Source organism: Heterocephalus glaber, unplaced genomic scaffold, assembly GCF_053883595.1.
Source record: "Heterocephalus glaber isolate CG9 unplaced genomic scaffold, H.glaber_assembly_v1.0 deba00001564, whole genome shotgun sequence".
In the NCBI taxonomy this organism is placed as follows: Eukaryota; Metazoa; Chordata; class Mammalia; order Rodentia; family Bathyergidae; genus Heterocephalus; species Heterocephalus glaber.
In genome coordinates this window covers 11,300,042-11,327,339 of record NW_028258351.1, presented here as the reverse complement: position 1 = coordinate 11,327,339, position 27,298 = coordinate 11,300,042, and the positions used below count along the sequence as shown (strand labels likewise).

Below are 27,298 nucleotides of genomic sequence, written 5' to 3'. Positions count from 1 at the left end.
TTCTCCGGGAGGCGCGGCCCGCAGCGCCGGCGGCGGGGCGGGGGTGAGGGCGGCCCCTCCCCTGGTGGGCAGGGCCTGCGCCGCTTCCTGCAGGAGCGGCTGGGAGCCGCGCAGGGGGCGGGGAGAGGGAGCGGAGCGCGGCGGCGGGGCGGCGCGGGGTGGCGCGGGGCGGAGGGTGCTCCAGGGCGAGCGGGCAGGCGGGCACGGCGGGGTCCGGGCCAGCCTCGGGGGCGGACGGTTGGCCGGGCGCGCAGCCCAGCCGGAGCCTTGCCGGAGCCGGGCCGGGCAGCAGGGCCACCGCCGCCCGGGCCCGCCGCCCGCGCCCCCCACGCTGGCCCAGAGGGCTGCGGCCGCGTCGCCGCTGAGGATGTCCCGGAAGGGGCCGCGAGCGGAGGTGTGTGCGGACTGCAGCGCCCCGGGTAAGCGCCGCGGCGCGCCGGGCCCGGCCGGGGGCGGGACCGCGCTCCCAGGCTGCCGCCGGGCGGGCGCCGGGCCCGGCGGGGGCGCCGTGCGGGGCCGGAGGGCGGGGCGGGGCGGGGCAGGGGGCTGCGGCCTCCGGCCTCTGGCCTGGGCTCCAGCCGGGACGCTGCGGAGCCGCGTCCTTGGCGGGAGACCGGCCTGGGGACCCCGTGTTCCGTCTAGTCTGTGCACGCTGAGGAAGGTCGTTCCCGGCACCGCCTCACACCCTTCAGTCTGAGGGAGGCGGGCAGCGAGCTACCTTCCCACCTCCACCTCGGTATCCAGACGGAAGCACGAAGCTAGGGTGGCCTTAGGGCCGTAGCGGAGGCCGGCAAGGTTTAGGAAGTGGGCGCTAGTGTGGTTTTGTTTCATCTCGGAGCCACCACCCCCCCCAGTCTTGCACCTGCTGCTGGCACGGTCCGTGTGCCTTGCTGGAGTGACGGGGGGCAAGGGGCAGATGGGATGGGGGGGTTGGATGTAGTTTCTTCAGGAGCACCTGAGGGGATGGGGACTTCTAGAACTCCCTGCCCCTGGTTCCCCAGGCTGGGGCTCCTTGTGGGGCCTGGTGTTCAGGGCCAGTCCAAGCCTAGGCATCTTCCCTGGAAGCATCTTCAGGCCTTCTGGTATCAGGGAACAGCTGGACTCGGCTCTTCGTGTTCCCAGTAAGGCCTATTTGGGAAGATGGGGTTGTCATTGCCTCAGCCTGTGTACGGATCGCTCTTGATCCCCTAGCCTAGATTGGCCAGAATTGAGTATGGGACAGTGAGGAGGGATGGCTAGATCCCTCTCTCCCCATCCAGCTGGTTTCCTTGCTGGCCTTCTGGTGGTACGTATGCAGTTTTCCCCCTTTCTATCCCAGCAGGGTTAGGTCTGGGCTGGTGTGAAACCCCCTTGGTTTGCTGAGGAAGTGGGCAGTGACCCAAGAGGCTTCTCCGTTCTGATGTGGGAGAACACAGCTAGTGATGAGGCTCAGCGGGTGGCCTGGAGAAAGAAGCTTTGGCCCTTGTCTGTCCTGTCTTTAGAAGTAGCACCTTTTCTAAGTAGTAGGCTCAGGGGGGTCAGTGAACTTCAAGAGGACTATGAGCGTGAATAAGTGTGAGGTGAAGAGTGCTGTTTAACCACCCTTTGGAAAGCCCTGAACTCCAACAAGATGAGCCCCACAGATGGCCTAGTAGTTCTTGTGATCCAGGCTAGGTAGGGTATTTGGGAGCTGTGGATACCTGGCAGGGACAAGGGCACGAAATATCTTGTATGTGGTTATGACTGTGAGACCTCCTTTCAGGCATGCCATGATTTGGAGGGCCCTGGAGGAACTATCCTGGGGTAGGTGTCCTTATCCCTAATTAGCTGGAAACTGTGACTTCCTTTCCCCAACCTTGGGCTGTTCTGAGAATGGCAGGACTATGGGGAGGAGACCTTGCCTTCTGTTTGTCCTAGGGTGTTCAGACCTCAATGGAGTGGGGATGGGGGTTGCATACCAGGCACCCCATCTGGGAACCTGGGTGTGAAGCGTTACCTTTGTTTCCACCTTGCTCTATGATGCTTGACAGGACTTTTCTCACTTTGGGCCTCAGTTTCTTCAACTGTGTGACAAAAAAGTTGGAGTAGAAATGGATTTTTCAGAGCCTTCCCATTTCTCTACCTCTTTTCCCAGTTCTGGGGCGGAGGACTTTCGGGTAGCATCAGCAAAAGAGTTTTTCCTCATGGTCTGTGAAGGTATGGCTGGAGCCTCTGAATGCTCAGTGGGCTCCAGGATAAATGGTGTGTCTCAGATGTTTTGGAGAGCCCAGCTCCTATTTCCAGTCTTTATCTGATAGAAGTGTTCATGCTGTGGGTACCTCCTTTTCCCTTGATCCAGAATGCAGGTCAGGAAGATGGTAAAGTGGGCAGGATGTTGGCAAACTTACTCATCATCCCACCCCACCACCTAACATAGTGTCTGGCACACAGCAGGCATTCCCCAAGTGCAAGTGTTTTAATTCTTGTCAGAATTACTCTACCCCCACCCTGCCTACATGATGACCCTGGCAGACAGTGACATTTTCAGTCTGGGATTGTAGCATCTCAGGCCAGAGAGGCATGAAGATACTCAGCAGTCTGGAGTCCAGATCCAGTGTTGACCTCCCTGGTATATGCCTCCAAACCAGAATCACAGGCTTCTCTCGCTATGAAAGGAGCCCTGCAGTCCCAGCCCTAGAGGTAGAATCATGGCCTTTTTGTAGTTGCTTAGTTTGGTGATAAGTGAGAGGAGCGATGCAGCCTGTACCCAAAGGGCCCACGGACCAGGGGTGAGTGTGAGTTTGTTGCAAGGTGGCTGGACATGGCATGGCTACTGTGGCAGCTTGTGCCCCTTCATCAGGTGGCATATGTGTCCCTACCTACCTTGAGAGTCTAGGAGGGAGCAGGGGCAGGGCACCTTGGAGAATGTTGGTTTCTCCCTTCCTTTGTTTGCCTCCACTCACTTTGCCACATGGCCTCAGTCCTGTTCTCGCTGGGCTGGCTTTCAAACACCTACTCTTCACCCCATGGACCTCCACATCAGCTTTTCCACTTTGGCAGTCCGAGGCACAGAAGTGAAGACCTCAAGGTGCTCCTCTTTTGGATGAACAGGGCTGGCCACCTGCTGGAAACGTGTTGCAAGGCAACCTCCAGGGTCATTTGTCTCCTCATAATATAGTTTGGGGTAGGGCAAATGGTGGGCTTTTTCTTCCTCTTTTATTGAAGTGTAACTTACATGTAGCCTCATACCTGCACCTTAGCGTTCATCCTGTGGATTTTTACACGTGTGTAAACTAGCATAACCACCACTGTGGTCAAGATGTACAACATTTCCATTATTCTCAGGTATTATTGACCCCCCCTCACCCCAGACTCCCAGCTCATGCCCACAAAGGTAACCACCATTCTGACCTCTGACCCATCGGATGGTGGATTACTCTTACCTGCTTTCAGGGGGGTGGGCTTTTCCCTCTAATCTGTTGAGGAGCTGGCCCTTATCTCAGAAAAGGGTGGCCTGGAGCTTGTCTTTCTATGCAGTTAGAGACCACTGATGCTGGTAGCATCAGTTCACCTTAGTAAAGGCCTCCCTGCCTTTAGCACTAATTACTATTATCCTAAGACCCCCTCCTTCCTGCCCATATGTATCAGATCTATGCCCTGATTGTAAGAAGGAAGCTACCCCTACCCTTTATGTTCGTTGTCCCTTCTACTCCAAGTTTGGTCCAGGGAATTTCTTTTCTTTCTTTTTTTTTTTTTTGGTATTGGGGATCAAACTTGGGACCATGTGCTTTCAGGGTAGGCAGTGGAACCACTGAGCTAAATCCCTGGCCCCAGAGAACTTCTTAGGGGCAAGGATTCCTTAAAGCACAATAATTGTTTGACTTTTAGAAACCCTTCCTGGCGTTTTTGTTTAGGAACAATTGAGGCTCCTGCTTGGGTAGACCCAAGGCCACATGGGTGTAGGAAGAAGGGAGAATAGTTTGGGTGGTTTCTCATCCGTGTCACCCAAACTGCCACCAGTGTGGCCCAGACCAGGACAGTGTGCCCTGCCCATTCTTGTTTCAGGCCACCATGAAGGAGAGGGAGGACCTCTCTTTCAGGCTGGGAAGTGTGCCTTGTATCACATTCCTGGGGTCCTAGTCTCTTGGACACTCCCATAAGGCAGTTGGCCCTGTCCTAAATGCCTAGCTGGCATTTCTGGTCCTAACTTTTCCAGTTAGGGCAATAGGCTTGAGGTGGAGGCCTCAGGGCAAACCATTTACGATCCTGGGCGGCTCCCAACTTACAGGAAACCCCACCATTTCAACAAGAGGAATTTAGGCTGCATCATTTCCCGCTTCCTGCCTGGGCTGCTGGAGACAACTGGCAGGCAGACCCCCTCACTCGGTGTTTGGAAATGGGGGGAGGGAACTTCCCATGACTGGGTGCTTCACTGTTGGGATAATGCCAACACAAAGTTGTGCCCCTGGGGCCAGGTATTTAGTTCAGTGGCGCTGCACCTGCCTGGCAAGTGCAAGGTCCTGAGTTCGATCCCTGGTACCCAAAAAAAAAAATGTGCCCCAGGTCTCCCCTCTTGGCACAGACGGCTGGTCCTTTCCTTATAGGCCTTGAAATTAGCCCCCTGGGAAAATGTACAGCCATCATTTTGTGCATCCCTCATTGCCTTTTTTGTGGGATCCTTAAGACTAGATCCAAAGCCAAGAGAGATTATGTAAAGGTGCAGATTTCCAATGATGAATGTCATTATATTGTATACCTAAAATGTACCAATAAAATTAATTTTTTTTAAAAAAAGGACTAGATCCAAAGACTGAGCTGTCCTCACTTCCCATTTCCATGCTTTATTGGGGAGGGGGCCACTCACTATAGGTAGAACTCAGGCCCCTGACTCAGAGTCTGCTTATAGTTCTTCTGGGAACCTAGATAGGAGTCCGGGGGTGGGCTGAGAATCTAGGTTGGGAGAGATTCTCATCACCCCAAGACTAACCCTCCCTGGAGGGGTGTAGCACAGCTGGCCATCCCGAGTGTTGTGGGCAACCCAAGAGCCAGCCCACTCCCACCCCAGGACAGGGCTTCCTGAGCTAGGGCATGGGCCCGGGCAAACCAGAGTGTCCTGAGAGACAGACTCCCTGCCCTGCCCCCTATCAGGAGCATACAATGGCTGCTTTCTCCCCCATGACCTTTTGGCAGCCTGAATTGTATGTAGCTGCCTCCTCCCCTTCTCCTGAGGGGCCTGGAATGGGTGGCGTCTCCCCTGCCCTTGAGAAGGACCTTGGGAGCTCCCATCTAGTACTAGCCCCTCTTCTTTTCTCCAAAGTTCACATCTCCACAGAGAGGAGAGATTGACCACCAGTACTCATGTCCATGTTGGAGTGTAGGGACAGAAGGCAGCAGCATGCATAGACCTGGTCACCTCTAGCACCGAAGTACCTGGGTCCACATCTCAGCAACTTTACTCATTATCTGTATGACCTTGAGCAAGACCTCTGACCTCTGAGTTACCGCATCCTTATCTCTAAAGCAGAATAGCATTTCTTCCCTTACATCATACATAAAGTACCCAGCTGGTACACAGTGGGTGCTCGATCAAGATTAGTTTCTTTGGCCTATAACCTTCTTAGGGACTTCAGTCCACAGTGATGGTGGCAGGAGCCTTGGGCCTAAAAGGGTGTCTTACGTGCAAGTATGGAGGCAGGGGCAGAATCCTGCAGAAGGGTGTGATCTGTCTGACAGGTTCCAGCAGTCTTGGATGCAGGAGAGGTACCTGGAACAGGACTACCTGGCACACAGTTGGGGCAGCAGCCTTGCTTCCTGGGGGAAGATTGAGTCTGGAGAGATGGTTACAGGCAGGAAGCTGTGTGCCTACTGAATGGGCCCTGGGGGCCACATGTCCCCAGAGGGGCAAGAATGTATTGGAAAAGTCACACTTCTGTCAGCCCCCAGCTGTGAGCCCTGGGAGAAGACTCCTCCCAGCTCCTAGGCTGTTGTGGACCCAGTGAATGAATATACATGAAGCACTAAGCATAGTACAGGCCCAGAGTGGATATTCAGGAGATCTTGGCTGTCCTGTTGTCTGGCTCAGGCTGACCCTTGTCCCCACACTTCCACTCCTAGACCCTGGTTGGGCATCCATCAGCAGGGGTGTGCTGGTGTGTGACGAGTGCTGCAGCGTGCACCGGAGCCTGGGACGCCATATCTCCATTGTCAAGCATCTTCGCCACAGCGCCTGGCCTCCCACACTGTTGCAGGTAGAGCTGGGTCAATGGTTTTCCTCCATGCACAGAGTGCTGAGCGTAGGCATATTCTCCCCATACTCACATGCACACCTTTTCAGAATCTGGAGCTTCCTGAGACAGAGCCTGATCCTGACCCCTTCCACTAACCCCATGCAGAAAGGAAGCTCTTACTTATTAGTTTGGACAAGTAGTACTGAGCAAGTCACTTTAACGTTTCTGAGCTTTGGCACATCCACCATGGACCTGAAGCACTGAACAGGACCCACATCTTTGGCCTGACTGGATGGAGGTGTATAGAGCAGACACTCAGTAGGCCCCTCAGTTTCATTTCCAGCCGAGACAGGCACTTGGGGCATGTTTCCCTTGGTGCCCAGTGAGCGGTAGGCACCCTTTCACTTGGCATCTCTTCCCTGCAGATGGTGCACACGCTCGCCAGTAACGGAGCCAACTCCATCTGGGAGCACTCGCTGCTGGACCCTGCACAAGTACAGAGTGGCCGACGCAAAGCCAACCCCCAAGACAAAGTCCAGTGAGTGGGACTGCAGAGGTGGTGGGCAGGGCTGTGGGCTCTGGGATAGGGGCCAGGAAGTGGCCCACCTCTACTTTGTTCCCCATTGTCTCCTGTGTATTCCATGCAGCCCCATCAAGTCAGAGTTCATCAGGGCCAAGTACCAGATGCTGGCATTTGTGCATAAACTTCCCTGCCGGGACGACGATGGGGTCACTGCCAAAGACCTCAGCAAGGTTTGAGGGGCCCCACAACAAATGGGTGGGCCTTTCCTCCTTCCTAGGCCCAGGACACCCTGAGTTTTCTCTTGTGTCACCACTGAGCCCTAGGCCCCAAAGGCAACCAGGTCAGGGGAGAATTGTGGGCACAGCGAGGGAACAAGATTACTCTGTCAAGCTGTGGATGGCCAATTTGTTCTACAAGGCTAGAGTCCCCCAGCAGTCACTCAAAAGCTGCAAAAACTTGGAGTAATTGCTTAGCCAGAGCTTCCGTTTCGTTCCCTCATCTGTAAAATGGGAAAGTGATAGTAGCATTTACCTCATAGATACTCTCTTTCTAAGCAGAGCACATAGCATGTGGTAGGTAGTGACTGGCTTGGCAGTCTTTAATTGGCATTAACTCCTAGTGAGAAGCCCTCTGTTCTCCCTGACATGGCCCAATTTTGGTTAGACCCCTTGGAGCTGGTAGGAGTCCCAGGAGTAGCCTGGGCCAGGTACAGCTTGGGCATGGGGGTATGTGCCTTGTGCACACATGTATCTATTGCACACTCTGCTCCTTGCAGCAACTGCACTCAAGCGTGCGGACAGGCAACTTGGAAACATGTCTGCGCCTGCTGTCCCTGGGTGCCCAGGCCAACTTCTTCCACCCAGAGAAGGGCACCACACCTCTCCATGTGGCTGCCAAGGCAGGGCAGACACTGCAGGCCGAGCTGCTGGTGGTGTATGGGGCTGACCCTGGCTCCCCTGATGTCAATGGCCGCACACCCATTGACTATGCCAGGTGAGGGTCAGCTGAAAGGTGAGGCTTGGGTGGGTGGAGAGTGGGCTCCTGCTTCAGGGCTGAGCCATGCCCCTTCCCACAGGCAGGCGGGGCACCATGAACTGGCGGAAAGGCTAGTTGAGTGCCAGTATGAGCTCACTGACCGATTGGCCTTCTACCTCTGTGGACGCAAGCCAGGTGAGCAGAGTATGGGCTGGCTGGGCTGGCTGGGCCAGGCCAGGCAGGTGGGACCCAGACACACCCCAGGAGCAGGTGCCATAGTGACAAAGCTGGCTGGGGAACAGCGTTGCTAGGCAACCGGATCCTGTGAAATTGCTGCAGGCTCTGGGCTGCCGCACACTGGGGATAGGGGGTGGGGTGGGCCTAACTTAGATCCAGCTCCTGGTACTCTTGGGGTGGTGTGCCCTTCTTCCTTTATCCTGACACTTCTGGGTGCCAAGCCCTGCTCACAACAGTGAAGTGGGCTTCCAGCTCCTGAGGCCACCCAGCATCAGTGACTTGGCATTTTTATTTTTGTTCAGATCACAAGAATGGGCATTACATCATCCCACAGATGGCTGACAGGTGAGTGCCCACCTGATGCCCCTTCCCAGAAGCTGTTTGATGCCATGAGAGTGCCTGACCCCAGAGGCCCTTCCTTTACCCTCCCCAGACTTCAGGGGCCCAGGACACCATCCTTCACTCTCTGGGGCTGGAGCCACAGGTACTCACAACCCAGTTCTCCCTAATGTGGGTCCAATGTAGCTAAGAAATATCAGCTCGAGGGCCCAGGATTTAGCTCAGTGGTTCCGCTGCCTGCCTCACAAGTGCAAGGACCCAAGTTTGATCCTGGTACCAAAAAATATATATATATATATCAGCTCAGAATGTAACCAGGGCAGCTGAGCCCCATGGCTGTCAAGTCTGTGGAGGAAATGGGTACAAGGAAAGGCCCCAAGCTACAAGGGTGCATCCTGGGTTCTGATTTGCCATACAACCTTTAGATAAACCCTCTGCTCTGCAGGAAGAAGGTGGGCTCTAAGGAGCTGGCTGACTTTGGGGCTGCTGAAGGCCTCTAATGTGCTCCCAAATTGGATGGGGGACCCAGGTAGGGTGTGAATGGGGCCTTTCTGCCTTTGATCTGAAAGGCCCCAAGCACCCAGGCCTTGGGGCTACCCCTAGACACTCACTCAGCTCACAAGAGGGATGCTGGCGCCACCTGGTGGCCCTCAGATGGCCACAGGGTTATGCCAGGCTGCTCCTCCTGGCCTGAATCTGGGGACAGTAGGCTCCTCCCCCCACCCAAGGCCTTTGCGAACAGATGGGATGGTCAGGCCTGGACAGCTCAGATCCCTAAATCCAGACCTCCTCTGTTCTAAGACTCCAAGATTCCGCCCTACTTCTCTAGTCTAGTTCTGCCTGGTGTGTGTGTATAAGTGTGTGTGTGTATATGTGTGTGTGTGTGGTAAACACACCACATATGGACAAACGTTCAGTGGATTGTTGAATGAGTACTTTCTCAAAGCCAGCCAGCTGCTGCTCTGGAAACACAGGTTACTCAGACATGATCCCTGCCTTTCAGGAGCTGAGATTGGACAGGGAGGTGTTACAGGTTATGGCCCACTGTGGGGAACACAGCAAGAGAGCAGAGGCACAGAGGTTAGAAATGATGTGGCAGGAACTGCAGGCAGCTCATGTGACCAGAGCATAATGTGAGAGGCAAGGAGTAAGATTATAGAGTCGGGAGAGAATGACTAGACCAGTGAGTCTCAGCAAGAGCTGAGGACAGAGTTTTTAGCATACATATGTGAAGTTAGTTGTGCCACTTATTGGCTGTGTGGCTTTCAGCAAGCTACTTAATCTCTCTAAGCCTTGGTTATCTCACCTGAAAATGAGATTGACAATACCACCCTTTTTCAGAACTGAGGAGATAAGATATTACATGAAAAGTGGTTAGCATATTTTTTGAGTGAGGGTTGAAGTATGCTGTATGTACCTGTTACTACTGAGATGTTTTAAGGCAGGTGGTGGAGGTTGGTGAAAGCCAGATGTGGTGGTACATCCCTGTAATACCAGCTACATGGGATTCTGAGAATGAGGAGGATTCCAAGTTCAAGGACACTCTGTGCAATTTAGTGAGACCCCATCTTAAAAAATAAAGGCAGTAAGAGAGGTAGTACAGCCAGATATGTCAGATGATCACCTTAGCTACTAAGTAGAAAAAGGATTTTAGGGGCAAGACTGGAAGTAGGGAGATGGATTAAGAGAATGTTGCAAAAGCCCAGGCAAAAGGAAGCAATGGCAGAACTAGGAAGTTTGGGTGGGACTGTGAGGGTGAGGGAGAGTTCAGGTGACTCCTAGGTCATAGATGAATGGGTCACAGAGGAAGAGCAAGCGGGAGGAGGAGCAGGTCGAGGGGAGATGAGTTCCCTTTTGTACACTCTGGGTCAGACATGTGGAGACTGGTCTGAGCTTGGTACAAGAAGGTGTGTGCTGCCCTGCTCTTGGGTAATTGCTGCCTCTGTCCTGTTCTTCCCTCTGCTGCCTCCCTCTGGACTTAGATCTCGGCAAAAGTGCATGTCTCAGAGGTATATTGTGCCTGCTGGGAAGCAGGCTTTGGAGGTTGGGTGTGGTGGGATGTACCTGGTGTGTGGCATTGGGAGTCTTGTCTTCCTGGGAATCTTTGCATGTTTGGGAAGTCACTGGCAAGGGCATGGCCTCTCATTCCTAGCCTCTCCCCTTTTCCCTTCTTCATCTGCAGCCTGGATTTGTCTGAGTTGGCCAAAGCTGCCAAGAAGAAGCTGCAAGCGGTGAGTCTGTTCATAGGCTCATGATACTTAGAGCTGGCCCTCATCCCTTGCTGTTGCTCTAACTTCTTCTGACCTGATACCTTTTTCCAAGTTTTGTCCCCTGCACCCCCTTCAGTACAGGGGGTTGAACCCAGGGCCTTTGGATTGAGCTACATCCTTGGTGCCTCCCCACCCCCAATTTTTTTCTTTTTGAGACAGAATCTTTGAGCCTATACTGGGCTCAAACTTGCAGTCCTCCTGCTTCAGCCTTCCAGTGCTGGAATTGCAGATGTGCACCACCATGTCCAGCTTTTGCCAAGTGTTTTGACCTGCCCCCTCAGTTGCCTCATGTCGTCCCCATGCCTTTGTCTTTGACCCCGGTTCTGCTTGCTCTTCAGAGTGTTAGAACACTAGGGTGTTACCTTCACCGCTGACACATGAGGGAACAAACTGGTCTGGCCTCTTAACCCTGGAGTTTGGCACGTAGATCCCTACCCATTTTCTACTTCTGAGGCTGTTAGGCTGGGCAGCGCAAGCCATTCCCCACATCTCGACATCTGGCAAGCTAGCCTTGTTGGCATTGGGGGCCATTTGATCTAAGAAACCTGGGTTGCCTTCTTTGCCTCCAGCTCAGCAACCGACTTTTTGAAGAACTTGCCATGGACGTCTATGATGAGGTGGACAGAAGAGAAAATGATGCTGGTGAGTAGGGGTTGGCATATGAGGCCTGGGTGGAGGGGCCTATGAAGAAGGGTCTCAGGTCTTTTAGTGGAACTACAAAGAGGTGGCTGGAGTTGGGGCTTCTCAGAGCCCTGCCTGCTGGTGAGCCTGTACCAGCTGTGAGCCTGCCTGGCAGCTCCTCACTGGGCAGTGTGCTGAGCCGGAGGGAGCCAGCCCACCCCTCCCCCAACCCTGGACAAGTCTCATTGCTGCTCTGGCCGCCTCCCACTTTGGCTGCTGCCCCAGTCCTGCTCCGCCCCCCCTGCGTCACTCCTTTCCAGCCACAGCCAAGTTCCAGCCCAAACTCTGGGTCTGGCCTGGCAGAACGGGCCTTGTTACGCTCCTCAGTTGCCAGTGGCCTCACCCATCCTTGCCCTGGCCCAGCCTGGCTTCTTGTGCTTGAAGATCACCCCTGAGTCCGACACCAGCTCCGCCAGCTTGGTGGGTGTGGTGTGGGAGGGATAGTGTTTCCCCACCTCCACCCTGGAGGCCCTGCCATGGCAGATGATCTGCTCCCTTCCCTCCACAGTGTGGCTGGCTACCCAAAACCACAGCACCCTGGTGACAGAGCGTAGTGCCGTGCCCTTCCTGCCAGTTAACCCTGAATACTCAGCCACACGGAATCAGGTGAGAGGGCTGGGTAGGGAACCTAGGTGGTCTCCTCCCTTCTTGGGAGCCCTGTTCTTCCTCAGCCTGCTGTGGGCAGTCCCAGGTCAGCCCTCCACCCTTTGCTGGGGCCTCCCTCGGGGTCTGGCTGGCCCTCACTTTCTGGAATGGGGAAGAGGCCATCCTTTTGTGTGGCTGGTGAGCAGCCTCAGGTGGTGATTCGGCCTCTATCCAAGGGTCCCTGTGTGTTGGCCTGGCCTAGCCTTGGGATATATATCTGACTACCCAGGTGAAGTAAGGGTGGAATTTTTTACTTGTGGTTAGATCAGATGACAAGGCATTGCCTTGCTGCTTTGTCCTCACCCCCATGGGTTTGACATAAGGAGCCCCTTGTCTCACGCTGGCCTGGTCCTTTCTGCCTTGCAGGGGCGACAGAAATTGGCCCGCTTTAATGCCCGGGAGTTTGCCACCTTGATCATCGACATTCTCAGTGAGGCCAAGCGGAGACAGCAGGGCAAGAGCCTGAGCAGCCCCACAGGTGGAAGGGCCCGAGCAGGGTTGTGGGCATCATCGTCCAAGGATATTCTCCTCAGTGGCTCCCTTTGCACGGGGGCATGAAAAATGCATTCTAGGGCTGAGTGAACCCTGAACAACAGATCTTGTGTCCTCAGAGAACCTGGAGCTGTCTGCAAGAAGCCAGAGTGACCTTGACGACCAGCACGACTATGACAGTGTGGCCTCCGATGAGGACACGGACCAAGAACCACTACGCAGCGCCGGTGCCACTCGGAACAACCGCGCCCGGGTCTGAGCACTGTCCCTACCCATCCCCTTCTGTCCCCAGGAAGCCCCAGCTCTGTCGTACAGAGCCTTGGACACAAGTGGGCTGGTCCCACCTTCAAGGGCATCTGTTCCCTACCCACCTGGTTGATCAGTTTCTGTCTCTCTGTGCAGAGTATGGACTCCTCAGACCTGTCCGATGGGGCTGTGACGCTTCAGGAGTACCTGGAGCTGAAGAAGGCCCTGGCTACCTCCGAGGCCAAAGTGCAGCAGCTCATGAAGGTCAACAGCAGCTTGAGTGATGAACTTCAGAGACTACAGAGGGAGGTGAGGGCTGCAGCCTGGGGGTAGGGAGTTCAAGACCTGGGAGCGGGGGGTGCGGTGCCTGCCCAGACCCAGAGTTGGATACCCCTGTGTGCACTCACAGATCCACAAGCTGCAAGCAGAAAACCTGCAGCTCCGGCAGCCACCGGGGCCTGTGCCCACACCCCCACTCCCCAGTGAACGGGCAGAACACACACCCATGGGGCCTGGTGGGAGCACCCACCGCCGGGACCGCCAGGCCTTCTCCATGTATGAGCCAGGCTCTTCTCTGAAGCCCTTTGGGGGTGCACCTGGGGATGAGCTTACCACGAGGCTACAGCCCTTTCACAGTACTGTGAGTTACCTGTGGATCTTGGGTGGGGAAACAGGGACGCGCCTGCCATAGGGCCTGTCTTGATGTCCATTGTGCTACTCCCACCCACAGGAGCTAGAGGATGACGCCATCTACTCAGTGCATGTCCCTGCTGGCCTTTACCGGGTAAGCTGGACCTGGGAAAGGTGGATCCACTGTAGCCACTAGGTTTTGAGTTCCAGTAGGTGTCAGGCTGTGCTGGAAGCTGGGGGTGGAGAGGAGAGAAGAGACTGACTTTGGTCCTATTTCCGGGTTTCAGATTCGGAAGGGGGTGTCTGCCTCAGCTGTGCCCTTCACTCCCTCCTCTCCACTGCTGTCCTGCTCCCAGGAAGGAAGCCGTCATGCGGTAACATTTCCAGCCCAGTGCTCCTGGGGACAGTGTGGGGCGCAGGCTGTGTGCGCCCAGGAATGCACACTTACCTTCAGCCCTTCCCCATGCCCTTCAGAGCAAGCTTTCCCGCCATGGCAGCGGTGCTGACAGTGACTACGAGAACACGCAGAGTGGGGACCCGCTGCTAGGGTGAGGCTCCCTTGGGTCTACCCAGTCCTGATAGCACCTGGAGGGAAGGAGGTTGAGAGGGCCCTGGTGTCTGCAGGCAAGCATCTGGGGCTGGATCAGCTTTCTCTTCTCACACTGGGACTCAGGCTGGAAGGGAAGCGGTTCCTAGAGCTGGGCAAGGAGGACGATCTCCACCCTGAGCTGGAAAGCCTGGATGGGGACCTAGATCCTGGGCTCCCCAGCACTGAGGATGTCATCCTGAAGACAGAACAGGTCACCAAGAACATTCAGGAGCTGTTGAGGGCAGCCCAGGAGTTCAAACATGACAGGTATGTGTGAATGGGGTGGGCCTGGACACCTTGGGTGCTGTAAGGGTGGCAAAGGGGGTCGTTCCTCTGTCCCTGGGACCCTTCCTGGAGAGCGCCCTCATCCATCCATCCCCTCCCCCCACAGCTTTGTGCCCTGCTCAGAGAAGATCCATTTGGCTGTGACTGAGATGGCCTCTCTTTTCCCAAAGGTACAGGGGTCAGACAGGAGCAGAAGTGCCTCAGGGTGGGGCAGGCATAGGGAATCTGTTGCCTGGGTGGAGATATGTACTTGCTGGGCCACGTGGCTTAAAGTCCAAGGCCTGGCCTCCCCCCTCCTTCCCTCCCTCCAGAGGCCAGCCCTGGAGCCTGTGCGCAGCTCTCTTCGGCTACTCAATGCCAGCGCCTACCGGCTGCAGAGTGAGTGCCGGAAGACAGTGCCCCCAGAGCCTGGTGCCCCTGTGGACTTCCAGCTGCTAACTCAGCAGGTGATCCAGTGCGCCTATGACATTGCCAAGGCTGCCAAGCAGCTGGTCACCATTACCACCCGAGAGAAGAAGCAGTGACTACACTCCCTGCCCTCACCCACACCCTGGAACCTCACTGGCTATGGGAGCTGGGCCACTCCAGACACTAACCCACCCCAACAGAGCCACTGGCACAAGTGCCCTTAGCGCTGCCACTCTCCCCTGGCAGCCAGGCGCCCTGGTGCCCACTCCCCTCGAGCCCCAAGGATGGGGAGGTGGGGTGACAGGAGCTTCTGTCCCCCACATTCCATGCACCTCTACCCTGTACATAGCATCCCACCCTTTCTGTGTGCAGGGGACTGCAAGGCATCACTCCCAGCCCCTGGCCTTCAGTAAGGATTGGACAGGGATACTCCAAATGGGACTGCTCCCCTATGTGCAGCCTACCCCCTTGAGCCAGTTCAGCCCTATTGGGGGCTGAGTGGGGGCATCCCCCCTCCTTTGTACATATCTCTGTGGATGTCCCCGCCCTGTAGCCACCAGCCCTCTTGCTGCTCTCCTCTAATGCCAAACGGCCCCTGCCTAGGGCACAGGCCCCAACCAGTGTGTTGGGGTCCCCAGCAGCAAACACTGGAAAATCTTTTTTTTCTCCTCTCCCTAACCCCTTAATTTTAACTTTGTGATAACTGAGTGTCCCTGCGTGCCTGCGTGTGAGTGTGTGGGCAACAGTGCCATTCAGGAGGCCTGGCCCATCTGGAGCTTTGAGGGCGAGGGGACCAGAGCAATGGGACCAGCATTGGGGGTTATCTTCCTCTCCCCCACCTGCGACCAGAGACTGAGGAGGTCACCAGCTGTGGTCTTCATGCTGCCTCTTCTCATCACAGCCCCCACTCGTACCCCTAATCTATGAATTTAAAAGGAAAACCACTTCCCTCCATCTCTCCTTCCCCTCCTTTGTAGAGGGAAAAGTGCTGGCCAGGCAGAGGGCTGAGCACCTGGGGCTGGCTCCCCGGGGTCCCCAACTTAGCTGGTGGCTGTGGACCTGAGAGCCCCTCCCCATAACCTCTGCGAGGCCAGCACCCACCATCACTACCTGCACCTAAGGTGGCCCCACCCTCTGGAAGCCTGGGGACCTGAGTGCAGCCTGGGAAGGCTGGAGAGGCTGACAGCAGCACCCACCAGCTCTTCCTGACCCACCTCTCCCCCCAGGGGGCCAGCCCTACCTGTGTGGTGGTGGGTGGACTGTCAAGATGTGTGTCATGTACATTTGTATCAAAAATAAATAAGTGACCATGTGGTGCGTCTGATGCTTAGAGAATCAGGAGTTGGGAGGAGTTGGAAGGCAGACATGAAAGAAAGACAAACCAAATGAAGACTCCAAGTGTGCAAAGACCCGGTACCAGGAAAGCCCGTGTTGGAGGTATCTGTCCTCCGGAAGAGTAGCTGGGAAATAAATTGCATAGGGAATACCACCATCCCAATAACATCCCTAGAAGCCTAAGGTGGTGGTGGAGGGGGCACAGGACCAGGCCTAGTATCCTAGCGGAGCGTGTATTTGTGACAGATGCACAGGCTCAACTCTGGACTCTACTAAAATAATTTAATTAGAAACGAATTTGGGCAAGGGGGGTCAGGAACAGCTCCTCTTCCTCTGGCCACTCCTGCAACCCACAAGTCAAGGTGGCAGAGTTTCTGCAATGCGTAGCAGGGCTTCTTCGTTTGCCGCCAGGGGGCGCCCCTGCGTGCGGCCCACGTGGCAGAGGCCGTGGCCGCACAGCAGAGGAGGAGCCCTCCGAGCCAGCGGCAGGGCTGGGGCAGGTCAGTCTGAGCTCTCCCCATCTGGGCCACTGTCTGGCATAGGGGGGAGCAGGGGTCTCCGGCGGTAGCGCTTGATCCGGCGCGAGGGCATCAGCAGTCTCCGCTTCAACACAGCTGTGGGAAGGGGGAGCCGTCAAAGGCAGGGAAGCCATTGGGCTGAACTTGGGCAAGTAGGGTAGTGGGTGGGAAGGAAAGGTCTTACCAGCTACAGTGTCCTGGCTGTCCGCTGTGGGCCCCCAGTAGATGCTGTCCCCCTGGCGGAAATTTCGATGGAGCCGTGTGCAGAGCATGGCCAGTGTGAGCAGTACCAGCAGGAAGGTCAGGGCCATGGCAGCCCAGGCGGCCTCCTCCGTGCGTGGGGTGGGGCCCAGGGCTACCCGTGGAGGCGCTGCTGCCCGAGGGGCAGGAGAAGCCTGAGTCGGGCAGGTACACCCCCCTGGGCTGCCATGGGCTTTGGGTATCTGACCCTCTGTCCGGGTGCTTGCATTGCCTCCTGGTCCCCCAGGTGACAGAGGGAGTGAAGGCACAGATGGGGCATTAGCCCCCTCACCCTGAGTTCCTAAAATGGGCTGTCGGGCCTTTAAACTCCACGGGGAAGCAAAAGGAACCCTCAGGCCTGCAGGAGTGGACTGGAGACCCAGGGCAGCTCGCAGCCCCCGTCTCTTGGCACCACTGGAAGAATGCTGCCTAGGCCCTGTAGGTGGCACCTCTGTGCCAGGAGGCCTCCAGCTGCGCAGAGCAAAGGCCAAAGCTGGGACCTAAGGGGAGAAAAGACAGTGGTCGGTCACTCCTGCCCTGCTCAGGTAACCCAGTGATCCTGACACCCCTCCAAGAATGGGCCCCCCATGCCTCACCTGCATACACCCTCTTGGGCACAGCCTCCCTCTGCTGTGACTTGGCACCGATGGAAAGGGCTGAGCAGGGCTGTCAGAGTAGAACCATACTTTCTTCCTCTGCTTCCTCCACTGCCTCTTTAACCAGTAGGCAGCCCAGGTTGGCTCTACCCAGGCCATCTCCAGTGCCATCCTCCATGCTGTCAGCACCAGGGGCTAGGAAACAAGGTAACTTTGAGAGCTAAGATGAAGGTAGGGAGCAAGCAAAGGGAAGCCCCTGAATTTTCCTTTCCCTCCACATGGGGCTGCACCCTTCTGCCATGGCCAGACAACTATCTTTCATCAACCACTTACCCTGTCCCGAGTGAGGTTGGAGTCAGGTTTGAGCAAGGGCTTAGCCACACAAACACGGGCCAGGAAGGCAAGCTGGAGCTTCAGCCAGGGATGGGCACAGGGGTGATAGAGGAAGGTGACAGCTTCAACCTGGAGGAAAGCCAGAAACATCAACACAGGCCCAGGTACCTCCCAGAGAATCACAAGCTCTCCAATCTTAGGGGCCAGTGAAAAGTGACCGCCCAGCATAGCCAGGTGGCCCCTCCCACTTTCAGGGCACAGGAAAGAGTAAAGGGCCCTAGGTACTGCCTTTGCTTCTGAGTGTTCCCCTTACTCCCCTCTGCAACAAGTGTCACCTCTCAAAGCTGAGCATTTGAGCAAACAGAATGCCTAGGCGATCCTGTTAGACTACACTTTATTTCTCTGCCCCTCCAATAATGGGTGTGTCGATCTGCAATCTAGACCATAAGCACCCCTCAAATAAAAACCAAGTCTTTTGTTTTTTGGGGTTTTCTGGTACCGGGGATCGAACTCAGGACCTTGCGCTTGTGAAGCAGACACAGTGCCATTGAGCTAAATCCCCAGCCCAAGAAACAAGTTTGTTTGGTTTTTTGGGGGGGGTGTACCAGGGATCAAACTCAGGACCTTGTGGTTGTGAGGCAGGCATCGGCACCACTGAGCTAAATCCCTGGCCCAAGACCAAGTCTTCTCCATTTGTCAATCTAATCTATATAGTCAGTCTCCCAAGAGGATCCAAATATGAGGCACACAGGCAGCAGGTGCACAATTGCAGAATGAAACACTTCATCAGTCATAACCCAGTGCTCAGCATGCTGGAGGAGATACCAAAAGAGAACTCCTAGACTCTGCCTACAGAAATGTGTAAGAAACCCAGTAGCTAGGTGCAATGGTGCATTCCTGTAATCCCAGCAATCTGGGAGGCTGAGGCAAGAGGACTGCAAGTTCAAGCCCAGCCTCAGTAACTCAGTGACTTAGAATATGTCTCAAAAAACAAAACAAACAAAAACTAAAAAAGGGCTGGGGATATAGTTCAGTGTGAAGGTCCTGGGTTCAATCCCCAATACTGGGAACTAATACAAATGAAAGGGCAAACTAATAAAGCACAAAGTGGTGAGTTGTTAAAGTGTAAGAGACAGGTTATGAGTATTACAGAAATACAAAGAAGGGGATAAAGACAGGCTGATATGATCAGATAAGGTCTCAGGGGGAGTCAACTCCTACACTGGGCTGTGAAAATGGATGGACCTGCTGGACATGGTGGTGGATGCCTGTAATCCCAGCACTCGGGAGACTGAGGCAGGAGGATTGCCACAAGGTTGAGACCAGCCTGAGCTACATAGTGAGCTCAAGACCAGCCTGAACTACATAGTGAGACCCTGTCTCCAAAAAAAAGAAAAAGAAAACAAAACGGATGGGGATGAGAGGCAGGAGGGCAGGAGATGCATGCTTCAGGTCAGGATAGGACAGGTATGTAGAATAAAGAGGAGCAAAGGTACAGCAGTGGTAAGGAGCCTGGCATTCACTTGTGTGGTAAGCAGAGTATGACTGAGAGGAACTGAAGATGAAGATGAAGTTAATTTATGGCCAGAGAAGCCAAGCAGGGAGGGTTGCTGTGATAAAGCAATCAGTTCTGAATAGTGTGCCTTGCCTCTTTCTGCAGGAAACGGTAAGGAAGGGACCTGATGAGCAGGAAGGCACAGATAGCAAGGATGGACCCTGCTTGTACTTACCTGCCCTGGTCTCACTCGAGTGTAGGTCACTTTTGGTAACACCTACACATGGGAAAAGAAGAGTGTTTAGAGCAGCTGGGGCACTGCATGTGTGGAGTGGAGAGGGGACACCGGGCCCCAAGATCTATGCTGGGATGGAGAAGTTAGCAACCGAAGGCAGGAAGAACCAGCAGAGGTCCCCACAGGGTGACTGTGTACAGGGAGTCCAGAGTCGGACTGCGCTACTCGTTCGCACCCCTCTCTCCCTCGGCCCCTCGGGGCCCCTACCTGTGGGGGCAGAGGCCACAGACCTTCAGGACAACGGGCTCCAGCCTCCTCCGCCAGCTCAGCCACCACCTGTGGGTCCAAGGCGCAGAGCTGGGGCGCTGGCCTCAGCGAGGGCCCTACCTTCTCTCTCCCTTCCCAGGCCCACGGGTTGGGGGTGGAGAGGACACTTAGTCTCCTCTCGGGGCGCCACTCCTTCCAGGACGAACTTTTGGCGAAGCGCTTTGAGATCTCGGGGTCGAAGCCTTCCCACGAGTGGGGCGCCTTACCTCGCTGGGACCCAGGAGCCCCGCCAGGGCTGCCAGGAGAAGCAAACAGGGCGAAAGTGGAGGAGGCGCCATACCAGCCAGTATCACCGCCCAGCCAGCAAGGGACCCCGCCCCCACGCCCAGCACCGCCCGCGCCCACGTCGACCCCGCTCGCGCGCCGCCAGGCCCCATCTTCCCCAGACCGCGCGCCCCCTTCTCGCCCCGCCCCCAGCAGCCGAGCGTGCGCACACGCGTCCTAAGTCTGAAGCCGGAAAAGTTGTGTGTGCAAGCGGAGCGGGGGAGCGTCGAGTCAGGCCCTGTGGAGGCTCCCCCTTTCCTCCTGGGATTCGCCTCCCAGCGACTTGCAGGGCGCAGCTGCAGCGCCCGGGTCGGATCCGGGAACGGGGCAAAGGGCGGGAAATGGGATCCCTGTGGACTGGATGGCTCAGGGGGAGGAGCCTGATATGCTCTCCAGGCTAACACGCTTCAAACATATCAGTGTGACCAGCAACTGGAAGAGAGCCCGAACCCCAAAGTTGAGCTCCCGGAGGGAGACAGTCCTGGCTGTAGAGCTTCATCTTCAACCCACCCCACTCCCGCCCTAGCAAATAGGGCCTGAGCCCGGAGGGCCTCAGACCCCCTCGGTCCCCAGACTCAGAAGCCCTAGGAAGCTGGATTTGTCCAGGAAGCTGCTTTATTCCCCACCTTTGCCCCTGTCCTCTGTCGTCTTTCTCCCTGCGGTGGCCTGAGACTCCGGTCCCCGCGCGGGGGTGGGGGTGGGGGTGGGTGGGTGGGGGTAAGCAGGCCTCGCCCCCAGCTGAGAGCCCTGCCTGGCCTCTTGGGCAGCAGGCGGCAGCTCTGTGCCCTCTTCAGGATTTGGGGGGAAAGACGGAAACGAAGGTGGAGAGTGAGAGTTGAGATACCCAGACCAAAACTTCAAAACAGCAAGCACGTGTTATTTCAGCCCCCTCTCCCATGCCCCTGGCTTACAAGGGCTCCGTGCCCCACCCGCTCCAGTAATTACCAGATGTTGAGCTGACAGAGGAAGCCGCTCTACCCCTGCCATGGCCTGATCGTGGGGTACAGGTCCCCTCGTCCTCTCCTTCACCTTACTCAACCTGAGGCTGCTTCTGAGGAACCCCTTTCTGTTGAGGACTTGATGTACTTGAGGCCACGCTCTTGGGGAGCCTCCCTCCTCCTGGGCTGGGACGGGGTGGGTGCGTCTTCAGGAGCGCCCCGATGCCTGCATGGGAAGGATCAGCTTTTAGCGGCAAACGCGCAGCCAAGAGCGCGACGACCGAACCTTGCGCTCCGGGACAGGTGCTGCCCCCAGCCCCGCCGCGTCACTGAGCAGCTTCGAGGCCCAGCGGGCCTCTGAGACAAACTCCGAGGTCAAAGAGCGCGGCGAAGCCTGGCGGAGGCGCGAAGAGGGCGGGCGGCAGGCCTGGCTGCAGCTGTAGCTGGGATCCCTGGGACGAGCGCCCGGGGCTGCGCGTTATTCACTTCTCAATAGCGGTCCCTGAGAGCGCAGCGAACCACGGCCACTCTTGCCAGCCCCAGATTTTATAGGGCGGAGCCCGGGGACTCTGATGCTCTCCCCGAGGTCCCTAAATTCGTCTGTGGGTCACCCCACTTCTCCGCTGCTAAACTCCTCTCAGTCTCCCACTCTTTCTCGGTTCGCCTGCACGTCCTCGCTCCCTCTCGGTGGCCTCTTTCACCCGCTGCTCCTGCTTGTCGCAATCACTGTACAAAGGGCTGCGGGCGGGAGTAGGGGGCGGGCGAGGGGAGCTCGACCCGAACTGGCTGCCTCTGTGGGCCCGTGACCAATCCCGAGCGCGCCCGCCCGCCCGCGCGGAGGGCCCTGGGCGGCAGCCGTGGCCGGGCGGAGCTGCGAGCTGAGCGGGGAGCTCGCCGAGGGGGTCTGGAGCCGCCGCCCGAAGCTCGCCGGGGTCTCTGGGCAGAGCCATGCCGCTGTGGGGCGCCGCCCTCGCGCTGTTCCTGGGCGCCCTCGCCTTGCTCCTCCTGCTCGTCCCCAGACTCGTGCGCACAGTCGGAGCGAGGACCCAGCCCGGAGCCCTGATCCAGAACGACGAGGTGGACGGGGGAGGCCCCGAGGATCAGTTCAGCGACCGGCGTGAGTCGCTGCCCGGCGGTTGCAGCCTCCTCTGTAAGCCGTCGGCGCTGGCCCAGTGCCTGCTGCGCGCCCTTCGACGCTCGGCGGCGCTGGAGCCTGGACCTCGGCCCTGGCTCTCCGGGCCCCACCTGCAGACCCTCTGCCACTTCGTCCTTCCCGTCGCGCCGGGGCCTGAGCTGGCCCGGGAGTACTTGCAGTTGGCAGACGATGGGCTGGTGGCCCTGGACTGGGTCGTAGGACCTTGCGCCCGGGGTCGCCGGGTCACCAGCGCTGGGGGCCTCCCGGCGGTGCTGCTGGTGATCCCCAACGCATGGGGGCGCCTCACCCGCAACGTTCTCGGCCTTTGCTTGCTCGCCCTGGAGCGCGGCTACTACCCGGTCATCTTCCACCGCCGTGGCCACCACGGCTGCCCTCTGGTCAGCCCTCGGCTGCAGCCTTTTGGGGACCCGTCGGACCTTAAAGAGGCGGTCACCTACATTCGCTTCCGACACCCTGCGGCCCCGCTCTTCGCCGTGAGCGAGGGCTCAGGCTCCGCGCTGCTGCTGTCCTACCTGGGCGAATGCGGCTCCTCCAGTTACATGACGGGTGCCGCCTGCATCTCGCCCGTGCTGCGCTGCCGCGAGTGGTTTGAGGCCGGCCTGCCTTGGCCTTATGAGCGAGGCTTTCTGCTGTACCAGAAGATCGCCCTCAGCAGGTGGGTAACTGAGGCCCAAGATGGGCAGGGAGTCCTCAGACTGGCCTGGAAAACAGCCCTGCCTGCCTGCTATGAAAACAAACAGGTGTGGGCCAGTTTGGGCAGTTCTCACACGTTTTGCAAAGCTTTTCAAACCTCATATACTAGTCAGAACCAAGAAAACAAGTTTCAAAGCCACAGTAGCCTCATGGCTTCAGCCAGCATCACTGTGCTAGAGGGATTCCCACCCCGGGGCTCCATCTTGTCCTCAGGTTTCCTAGCAACCTGAGAGCCTGGCCTGCCAACAGCAGAGGTGTCACCTGACATTTACCACTTAGTCTGTAGCTCAGCAGGTCAGCAAAGAGGACTGTGGAAGCAATTGCAGTCCATTATCTGTCTAGAATATTTACTTACAATCTCAGAGCCAGGAAATGACAGGGATCGGAAATAGGGCAGCATTTGACTTATTAAAAATTCTTTTGACCTGGCAAATATCCTGCACATGTATTCAACATTTAACTTAATATTTTAAAAATATTTAAGCATATTTTTATTTTAATCTCCAGAAGGAGAACATTTTACTGCCAGGGTGACAAGTAAGACTTTCCCACTGAGAAGTCCTGAGTAACACCCCAACTGAGATGGCAGGATGAAGTCAAATGCATTATGAATAGAGGATGAGGCAGGAGGAAGACCTGGGGTATGAGCTTAGACCTGCTTGGGTCTAAGTAACTGCTGAATTTCCAGTAGTTAGCCAACCCCTTTAAGACTCACTTTCTCCTTCAGTTAAATAGAATTAATAATAGCCACCTCCCCAAACTGGTTCTGATCATTAAATGAAAAATGAAGGTGAAGGGCTGGCCTTGGATAGGTGCGCAATAATTGGTGGCAATTGTGATGCTTTTTCCTTGCGCCAGTTTGCTTCCTATTTTGAGAAGGTCAAATCCTGAGCTGAACAACAACCTGAAGCTCTGCCATGGCAACCCAGAGGGCTGGCACAGTCCAGGGACAAGGTGCTCTCATCCAGCTTAATTGTCACAGTTTCCACCCCAAAATGACCACCACCAGTTCGGATCTGAGCACCAACTAGAAGTGGAGAGGAAGGGCCAGGGATTTAGCTCAGTGGTTCCTCCGCCTGTCTCGCAAGCACAAGGACCGAGTTCGATCCCTGGTACCAAAAAAAAAAAAAAAAAAAGAAGAAGTGGAGAGGAAACTTGTGCCTTTAGAAACTGCCATTCCCATGGAATTTTGTGGTTAAAAACTTGGGGGAGCTGTCTTTCAGTATCTACAAGTGACATATATTAAATTCATCTGGCTGAGGCTGGCTAGATTATCCCACCCAAAGGACTGAGCTGCCCATCCTGGCCTCTCTATTAGGGTGATAGGCCCTCTTCAGGGAGCTGGGAATAGCAAAGATACTCCTGTTTCCCACAGCAGTTGCTCCCCTATTTGGAAATGCTCCATGTAAATTAATTACACTCCTGATTGCTTTCCACACAACACTGTCTAGGAATACCTGCCCGAGGTACACCCGATCAAGGTCACAACTCATTTGTCATCACCAGAACAGCATATTAGCATAAAAACATAAAAACAACTAGCATAACGGGATAGGGTAGCTCCAGTGATTTCTGGGAGTGGGGAAGGGTTCAGGAGGTGATAGCTCTTAGCAAGTTCCCTGGGAAGAGTGAGAAGCTGCAGTCAGGAGGGGAGCTGTCCCTGTAGATCAGAAGCTGCAAATCAATGCTGCCCCTAGGGCTAGACAGCTAATGCTGTGTATGACAGGGCTGATGGTACTATAACCCGGGAAGGAATGTCAGCCTGTGTGGCCAGATCTTCCCATTTCCCTGGAGAGCTGCATTTTATGCAAAATCTGATTGCCATGGCATGGAAGATTTAAAAGGGCCATACGACCAAAAAGCCTCAGTGATGAGAATCTGGCTAGTGGGCTGCTTGCTCCTCTGAAACTTCTGCTATCACTGGTTTTCTGATTCTTCTCTCTCTCCTACCTGCCCCATTCAACTCCTGCTTCCAGGTATGCCACAGCCCTGGAGGACACAGTGGATACCAGCAAGCTGTTCAAGAGCCGCTCCCTTCGAGAGTTTGAGGAGACCCTCTTCTGCCACACCAAGAGTTTTCCCATCAGCTGGGACACCTACTGGGATCGAAATGACCCGCTCCGGGATGTGGATGAGGCAGCTGTGCCCGTGCTATGCATCTGCAGCGCTGATGACCCTGTGAGTGGGCCCCCAGACCACACTCTGCCTACTGAACTCTTCCACAGCAACCCTTACTTCTTCCTGCTGCTCAGTCGCCATGGAGGCCACTGTGGTTTCCTGCGCCAGGAGCCCTTGCCAGCCTGGAGCCACGAGGTCATCTTAGAGTCCTTCAGAGCCTTAACTGAGTTCTTCCGAATGGAAGAGAGGATGAAAGGGCTGAGCAGGCACCGGACCTCATTCCTGGGAGGCTGCCGCCGTTGGGGAATTCTGCAGAAGCGGGAGGTCTCTCCCTCATCCAATCTGGAAGAGATCTTTAGCTGGAAGCGATCATATACAAGGTGAGACCTGGCAGGAGAAGCCCTTGGTCTTTCAGGGATATGGAATCCCCAAAAGATAATGGGGACTGGATGGGGCAGCTCCAGTGTTTTGCTTCTGATTCTGCTCCGTCTCTTAAACTGGTTTGTGGAAAGAGATGGAGCTACCTGCAAACCCACCCTCCCCACCTGAGTGGAACTCCCATCCAGGCTCTGTCGAACACATTCCTGCTCATCCTAATTATCCCTGGTCACTGTCTCCTGCCAAAAACTACATAAGCCAAAGAATGACACCTTTTAAGTCCATGGACTCAGGAGAAAAATGCTTTCTTCCTAGCCACGACTACAGGGAAAATGAGTTTATGCATGTCATTTGGCTGTTCTGTCCCACATAAATAACGCAGTGACTGATTCTTGAGCTGGAGCCACTTGATGTAGAAAGGACAGGATGTTTATGTCTCAATCCCACTTCCCTCATGTGCTCTGTGGTTGTGGCTCTGCTCTGACTTAATGCACCAGCAGCTGTGGACCCAGGCTCCTGGAGTTGCCTGAGTCTGAAAAAGCAGCAGAGCAGGAAGGGCTGGCAAGGGTGAGAATGAGGAAGCCTGGCCTTTGGCACGAAGATCCATTCTCTAAGAGGAGCTCTGTCAATCTCAACTGAGAATGGGGCTGATCTGGGATTCTAGCCTAGGCCCTCAAGCCTCACTGGAGGGACCCCAAGGGATTTTAGAAACAGGAACTGCTCTCACCCACAGTCTAAGGGCTCTGTTAGACACTGGCTCAAGTAGCCAGGTTCTCAAGTAGATGTTCCCTCTTGTTCCATTTCAAGGGATTCCTCCAGAGAAGCCCAGCGAGAGCTACTTTTTCTCCTGAAATGTGGGTTTTCTCTAAGTCATTAAGAAGTACAAACCTCATAACTCAGGGTTTCTTATTCCCTTTTATGATGCCCCTAGCCTCTTCCTTTCCAGAGCCAGGACAGACATCTGGGACCAGAGGAAACAGCACCAAGAGGTTGAGTAGCACTCACTCAGTGATAAATGGATGTTTCACATTACAATGCTTTGTCTCCTCGGTTATTCAAAAGGCCATCCATGTCAAGGTGGAAAGTCTTTCTGGATCTGACCAGGGGCTATGTGGGTATTTGGTACTATGACAATAATGCTGAAGACAAGAGTGAAATAAGGCATAGAGTACAGATTGGTCTACATATTCTGGTTTGGTTTGGGACATTAAATTCTTCCTTTTTTTTTTTTTTTTTGACAATGAGAGATCTGGTTCCATATTCAAAAATTTAATAAGGCTTGCCCTAAAGTTTTATTTATTTATTTTGGTGCTGAGATTAAAGCCAGGGCCTTGTCCATGCTAAGTAAGTGCTGTACCACAAAGCTATATTCTCAGCCCAGAATTTTTAATTCATCAGTGAGAAAGCGGGCACCTGGTTTTGGTTTTGTTTTTTTCCAGTACCCTGGATTGAACTCAGGGACTTGCTCTTGCGAGGCAGGTGTGGCCCCCAAGAGAGCACCTGTTTTGACCTCACAAACATCAAAGCAATTTTATTTTATTATCACTTTTTGGTACCGGGGATCAAACTTGGGTCCTTGTGCTTGCGAGGCAGGCAGCGGAACCACTGAGGTAAATCCTTGGCCCCAGCAAACCAGTTTTAAAAAGACGTTTATACCAAAAGGCACACCTTGAGTCTTGGGTTGAGGTGTTCCTGGTGCCATGAGTTCAGATTCAGATGGTCTTGCTGCGGTCTCATTTTTTTTTTTTGGTACGAGGGATCGAACTTAGGACCTTGCGCTTGTGAGGCAGGCGTGGCGACATTGAGCTCAATGCCTGGCCCCAGTCTCATTCTTTTAGCTAAAAAACAAAACAAAAGAAAAACCCTGAACTAACTCCAGTAATCTAAACTGAAATACAGACAACACTCAGTTGTCTAAGGCATATTATCCTGTTGTGAAAAAAATTATCTCCTTCCTTTTTGCTCCTCCTCCTTCACATTTCTCTTCTAATGTTCTTTCACCATTTCTGGGCAGGAGAAATAGAAGGAACTGAATTCTAAAGAAGCTGTTCTATGGCTGGTGAGCCTCAGCCTCTGTTTAAGTCTTGGTAAGGGACAATTACTGACATCTGGCCATCCCACCCCTACCCACCCTCATCTTGTTCAGTGGGGATTTTAGTTAATTAAT

At 55.2% G+C, this 27,298-nt stretch overlaps 3 protein-coding genes across 10 annotated transcripts; 2 read left to right on the top strand and 1 right to left on the bottom strand.

The window, feature by feature from the left end:
- Window positions 1-164: 164 nt before the first annotated feature.
- On the top strand, window positions 165-15,817 carry Git1 (GIT ArfGAP 1). Of its 4 annotated transcripts, none has more exons than XM_021238200.2 (21): window positions 165-419; window positions 6,073-6,206; window positions 6,611-6,723; window positions 6,833-6,938; window positions 7,484-7,701; window positions 7,784-7,878; window positions 8,223-8,265; window positions 8,354-8,404; window positions 10,442-10,490; window positions 11,099-11,171; window positions 11,719-11,816; window positions 12,222-12,333; window positions 12,467-12,600; window positions 12,750-12,902; window positions 13,003-13,233; window positions 13,324-13,377; window positions 13,511-13,597; window positions 13,698-13,771; window positions 13,897-14,079; window positions 14,204-14,267; window positions 14,409-15,817. In XM_021238200.2, exons 1-21 carry the CDS (start codon window positions 368-370, stop codon window positions 14,619-14,621), a joined length of 2,337 nt encoding a protein of 778 aa, XP_021093859.1. In that variant the 5' UTR covers window positions 165-367; the 3' UTR covers window positions 14,622-15,817. The 4 variants fall into 4 exon arrangements, with proteins under 4 accessions (XP_021093859.1, XP_004857120.1, XP_004857121.1 ...); XM_004857063.4 differs by lacking the exon at window positions 8,354-8,404 and adding an exon at window positions 10,242-10,268 and having other exon boundaries at window positions 166-419; XM_087191949.1 differs by having other exon boundaries at window positions 318-394.
- A 291-nt stretch (window positions 15,818-16,108) lies between these two features.
- Tp53i13 (tumor protein p53 inducible protein 13) lies at window positions 16,109-21,507 on the bottom strand. 5 transcript variants are annotated; one of them, XM_021238204.2, is made up of 8 exons: window positions 20,021-20,232; window positions 19,731-19,819; window positions 19,525-19,593; window positions 19,258-19,299; window positions 17,528-17,656; window positions 17,195-17,389; window positions 16,543-17,098; window positions 16,109-16,454 (listed from the first exon to the last, which is right to left on the bottom strand). In XM_021238204.2, exons 6-8 carry the CDS (start codon window positions 17,363-17,365, stop codon window positions 16,342-16,344), a joined length of 840 nt encoding a protein of 279 aa, XP_021093863.1. In that variant the 5' UTR covers window positions 17,366-17,389; window positions 17,528-17,656; window positions 19,258-19,299; window positions 19,525-19,593; window positions 19,731-19,819; window positions 20,021-20,232; the 3' UTR covers window positions 16,109-16,341. The 5 variants fall into 5 exon arrangements, with proteins under 5 accessions (XP_021093863.1, XP_004857117.1, XP_021093861.1 ...); XM_004857060.4 differs by lacking the exons at window positions 19,731-19,819; window positions 20,021-20,232 and adding an exon at window positions 20,794-21,507; XM_021238202.2 differs by having other exon boundaries at window positions 19,525-19,819; window positions 20,019-20,228.
- Window positions 21,508-21,613: 106 nt separating this feature from the next.
- On the top strand, window positions 21,614-26,164 carry Abhd15 (abhydrolase domain containing 15). Its single transcript, XM_004857057.4, has 2 exons — window positions 21,614-22,597; window positions 24,612-26,164. Exons 1-2 carry the CDS (start codon window positions 21,735-21,737, stop codon window positions 25,135-25,137), a joined length of 1,389 nt encoding a protein of 462 aa, XP_004857114.1. The 5' UTR covers window positions 21,614-21,734; the 3' UTR covers window positions 25,138-26,164.
- Window positions 26,165-27,298: the final 1,134 nt, after the last annotated feature.

Excerpts from the sequence above, each read along its gene's own strand:
- Git1 (XM_021238200.2), top strand. The coding sequence starts at position 368 with ATGTCCCGGAAGGGGCCGCGAGCGGAGGTGTGTGCGGACTGCAGCGCC. Across the intron at positions 11,817-12,221 it reads ACTCAGCCACACGGAATCAG|GGGCGACAGAAATTGGCCCG; the intron begins GTGAGAGGGCTG and ends TCTGCCTTGCAG. Across the intron at positions 14,268-14,408 it reads TGGCCTCTCTTTTCCCAAAG|AGGCCAGCCCTGGAGCCTGT; the intron begins GTACAGGGGTCA and ends CCCTCCCTCCAG.
- Tp53i13 (XM_004857058.3), bottom strand. The coding sequence starts at position 19,961 with ATGGGGCCTGGCGGCGCGCGAGCGGGGTCGACGTGGGCGCGGGCGGTG. Across the intron at positions 19,300-19,524 it reads TGTGGCCTCTGCCCCCACAG|GTGTTACCAAAAGTGACCTA; the intron begins GTAGGGGCCCCG and ends TCCCATGTGTAG. Across the intron at positions 17,099-17,194 it reads GCCCAAGAGGGTGTATGCAG|GTCCCAGCTTTGGCCTTTGC; the intron begins GTGAGGCATGGG and ends TTCTCCCCTTAG.
- Abhd15 (XM_004857057.4), top strand. The coding sequence starts at position 21,735 with ATGCCGCTGTGGGGCGCCGCCCTCGCGCTGTTCCTGGGCGCCCTCGCC. Across the intron at positions 22,598-24,611 it reads CAGAAGATCGCCCTCAGCAG|GTATGCCACAGCCCTGGAGG; the intron begins GTGGGTAACTGA and ends TCCTGCTTCCAG.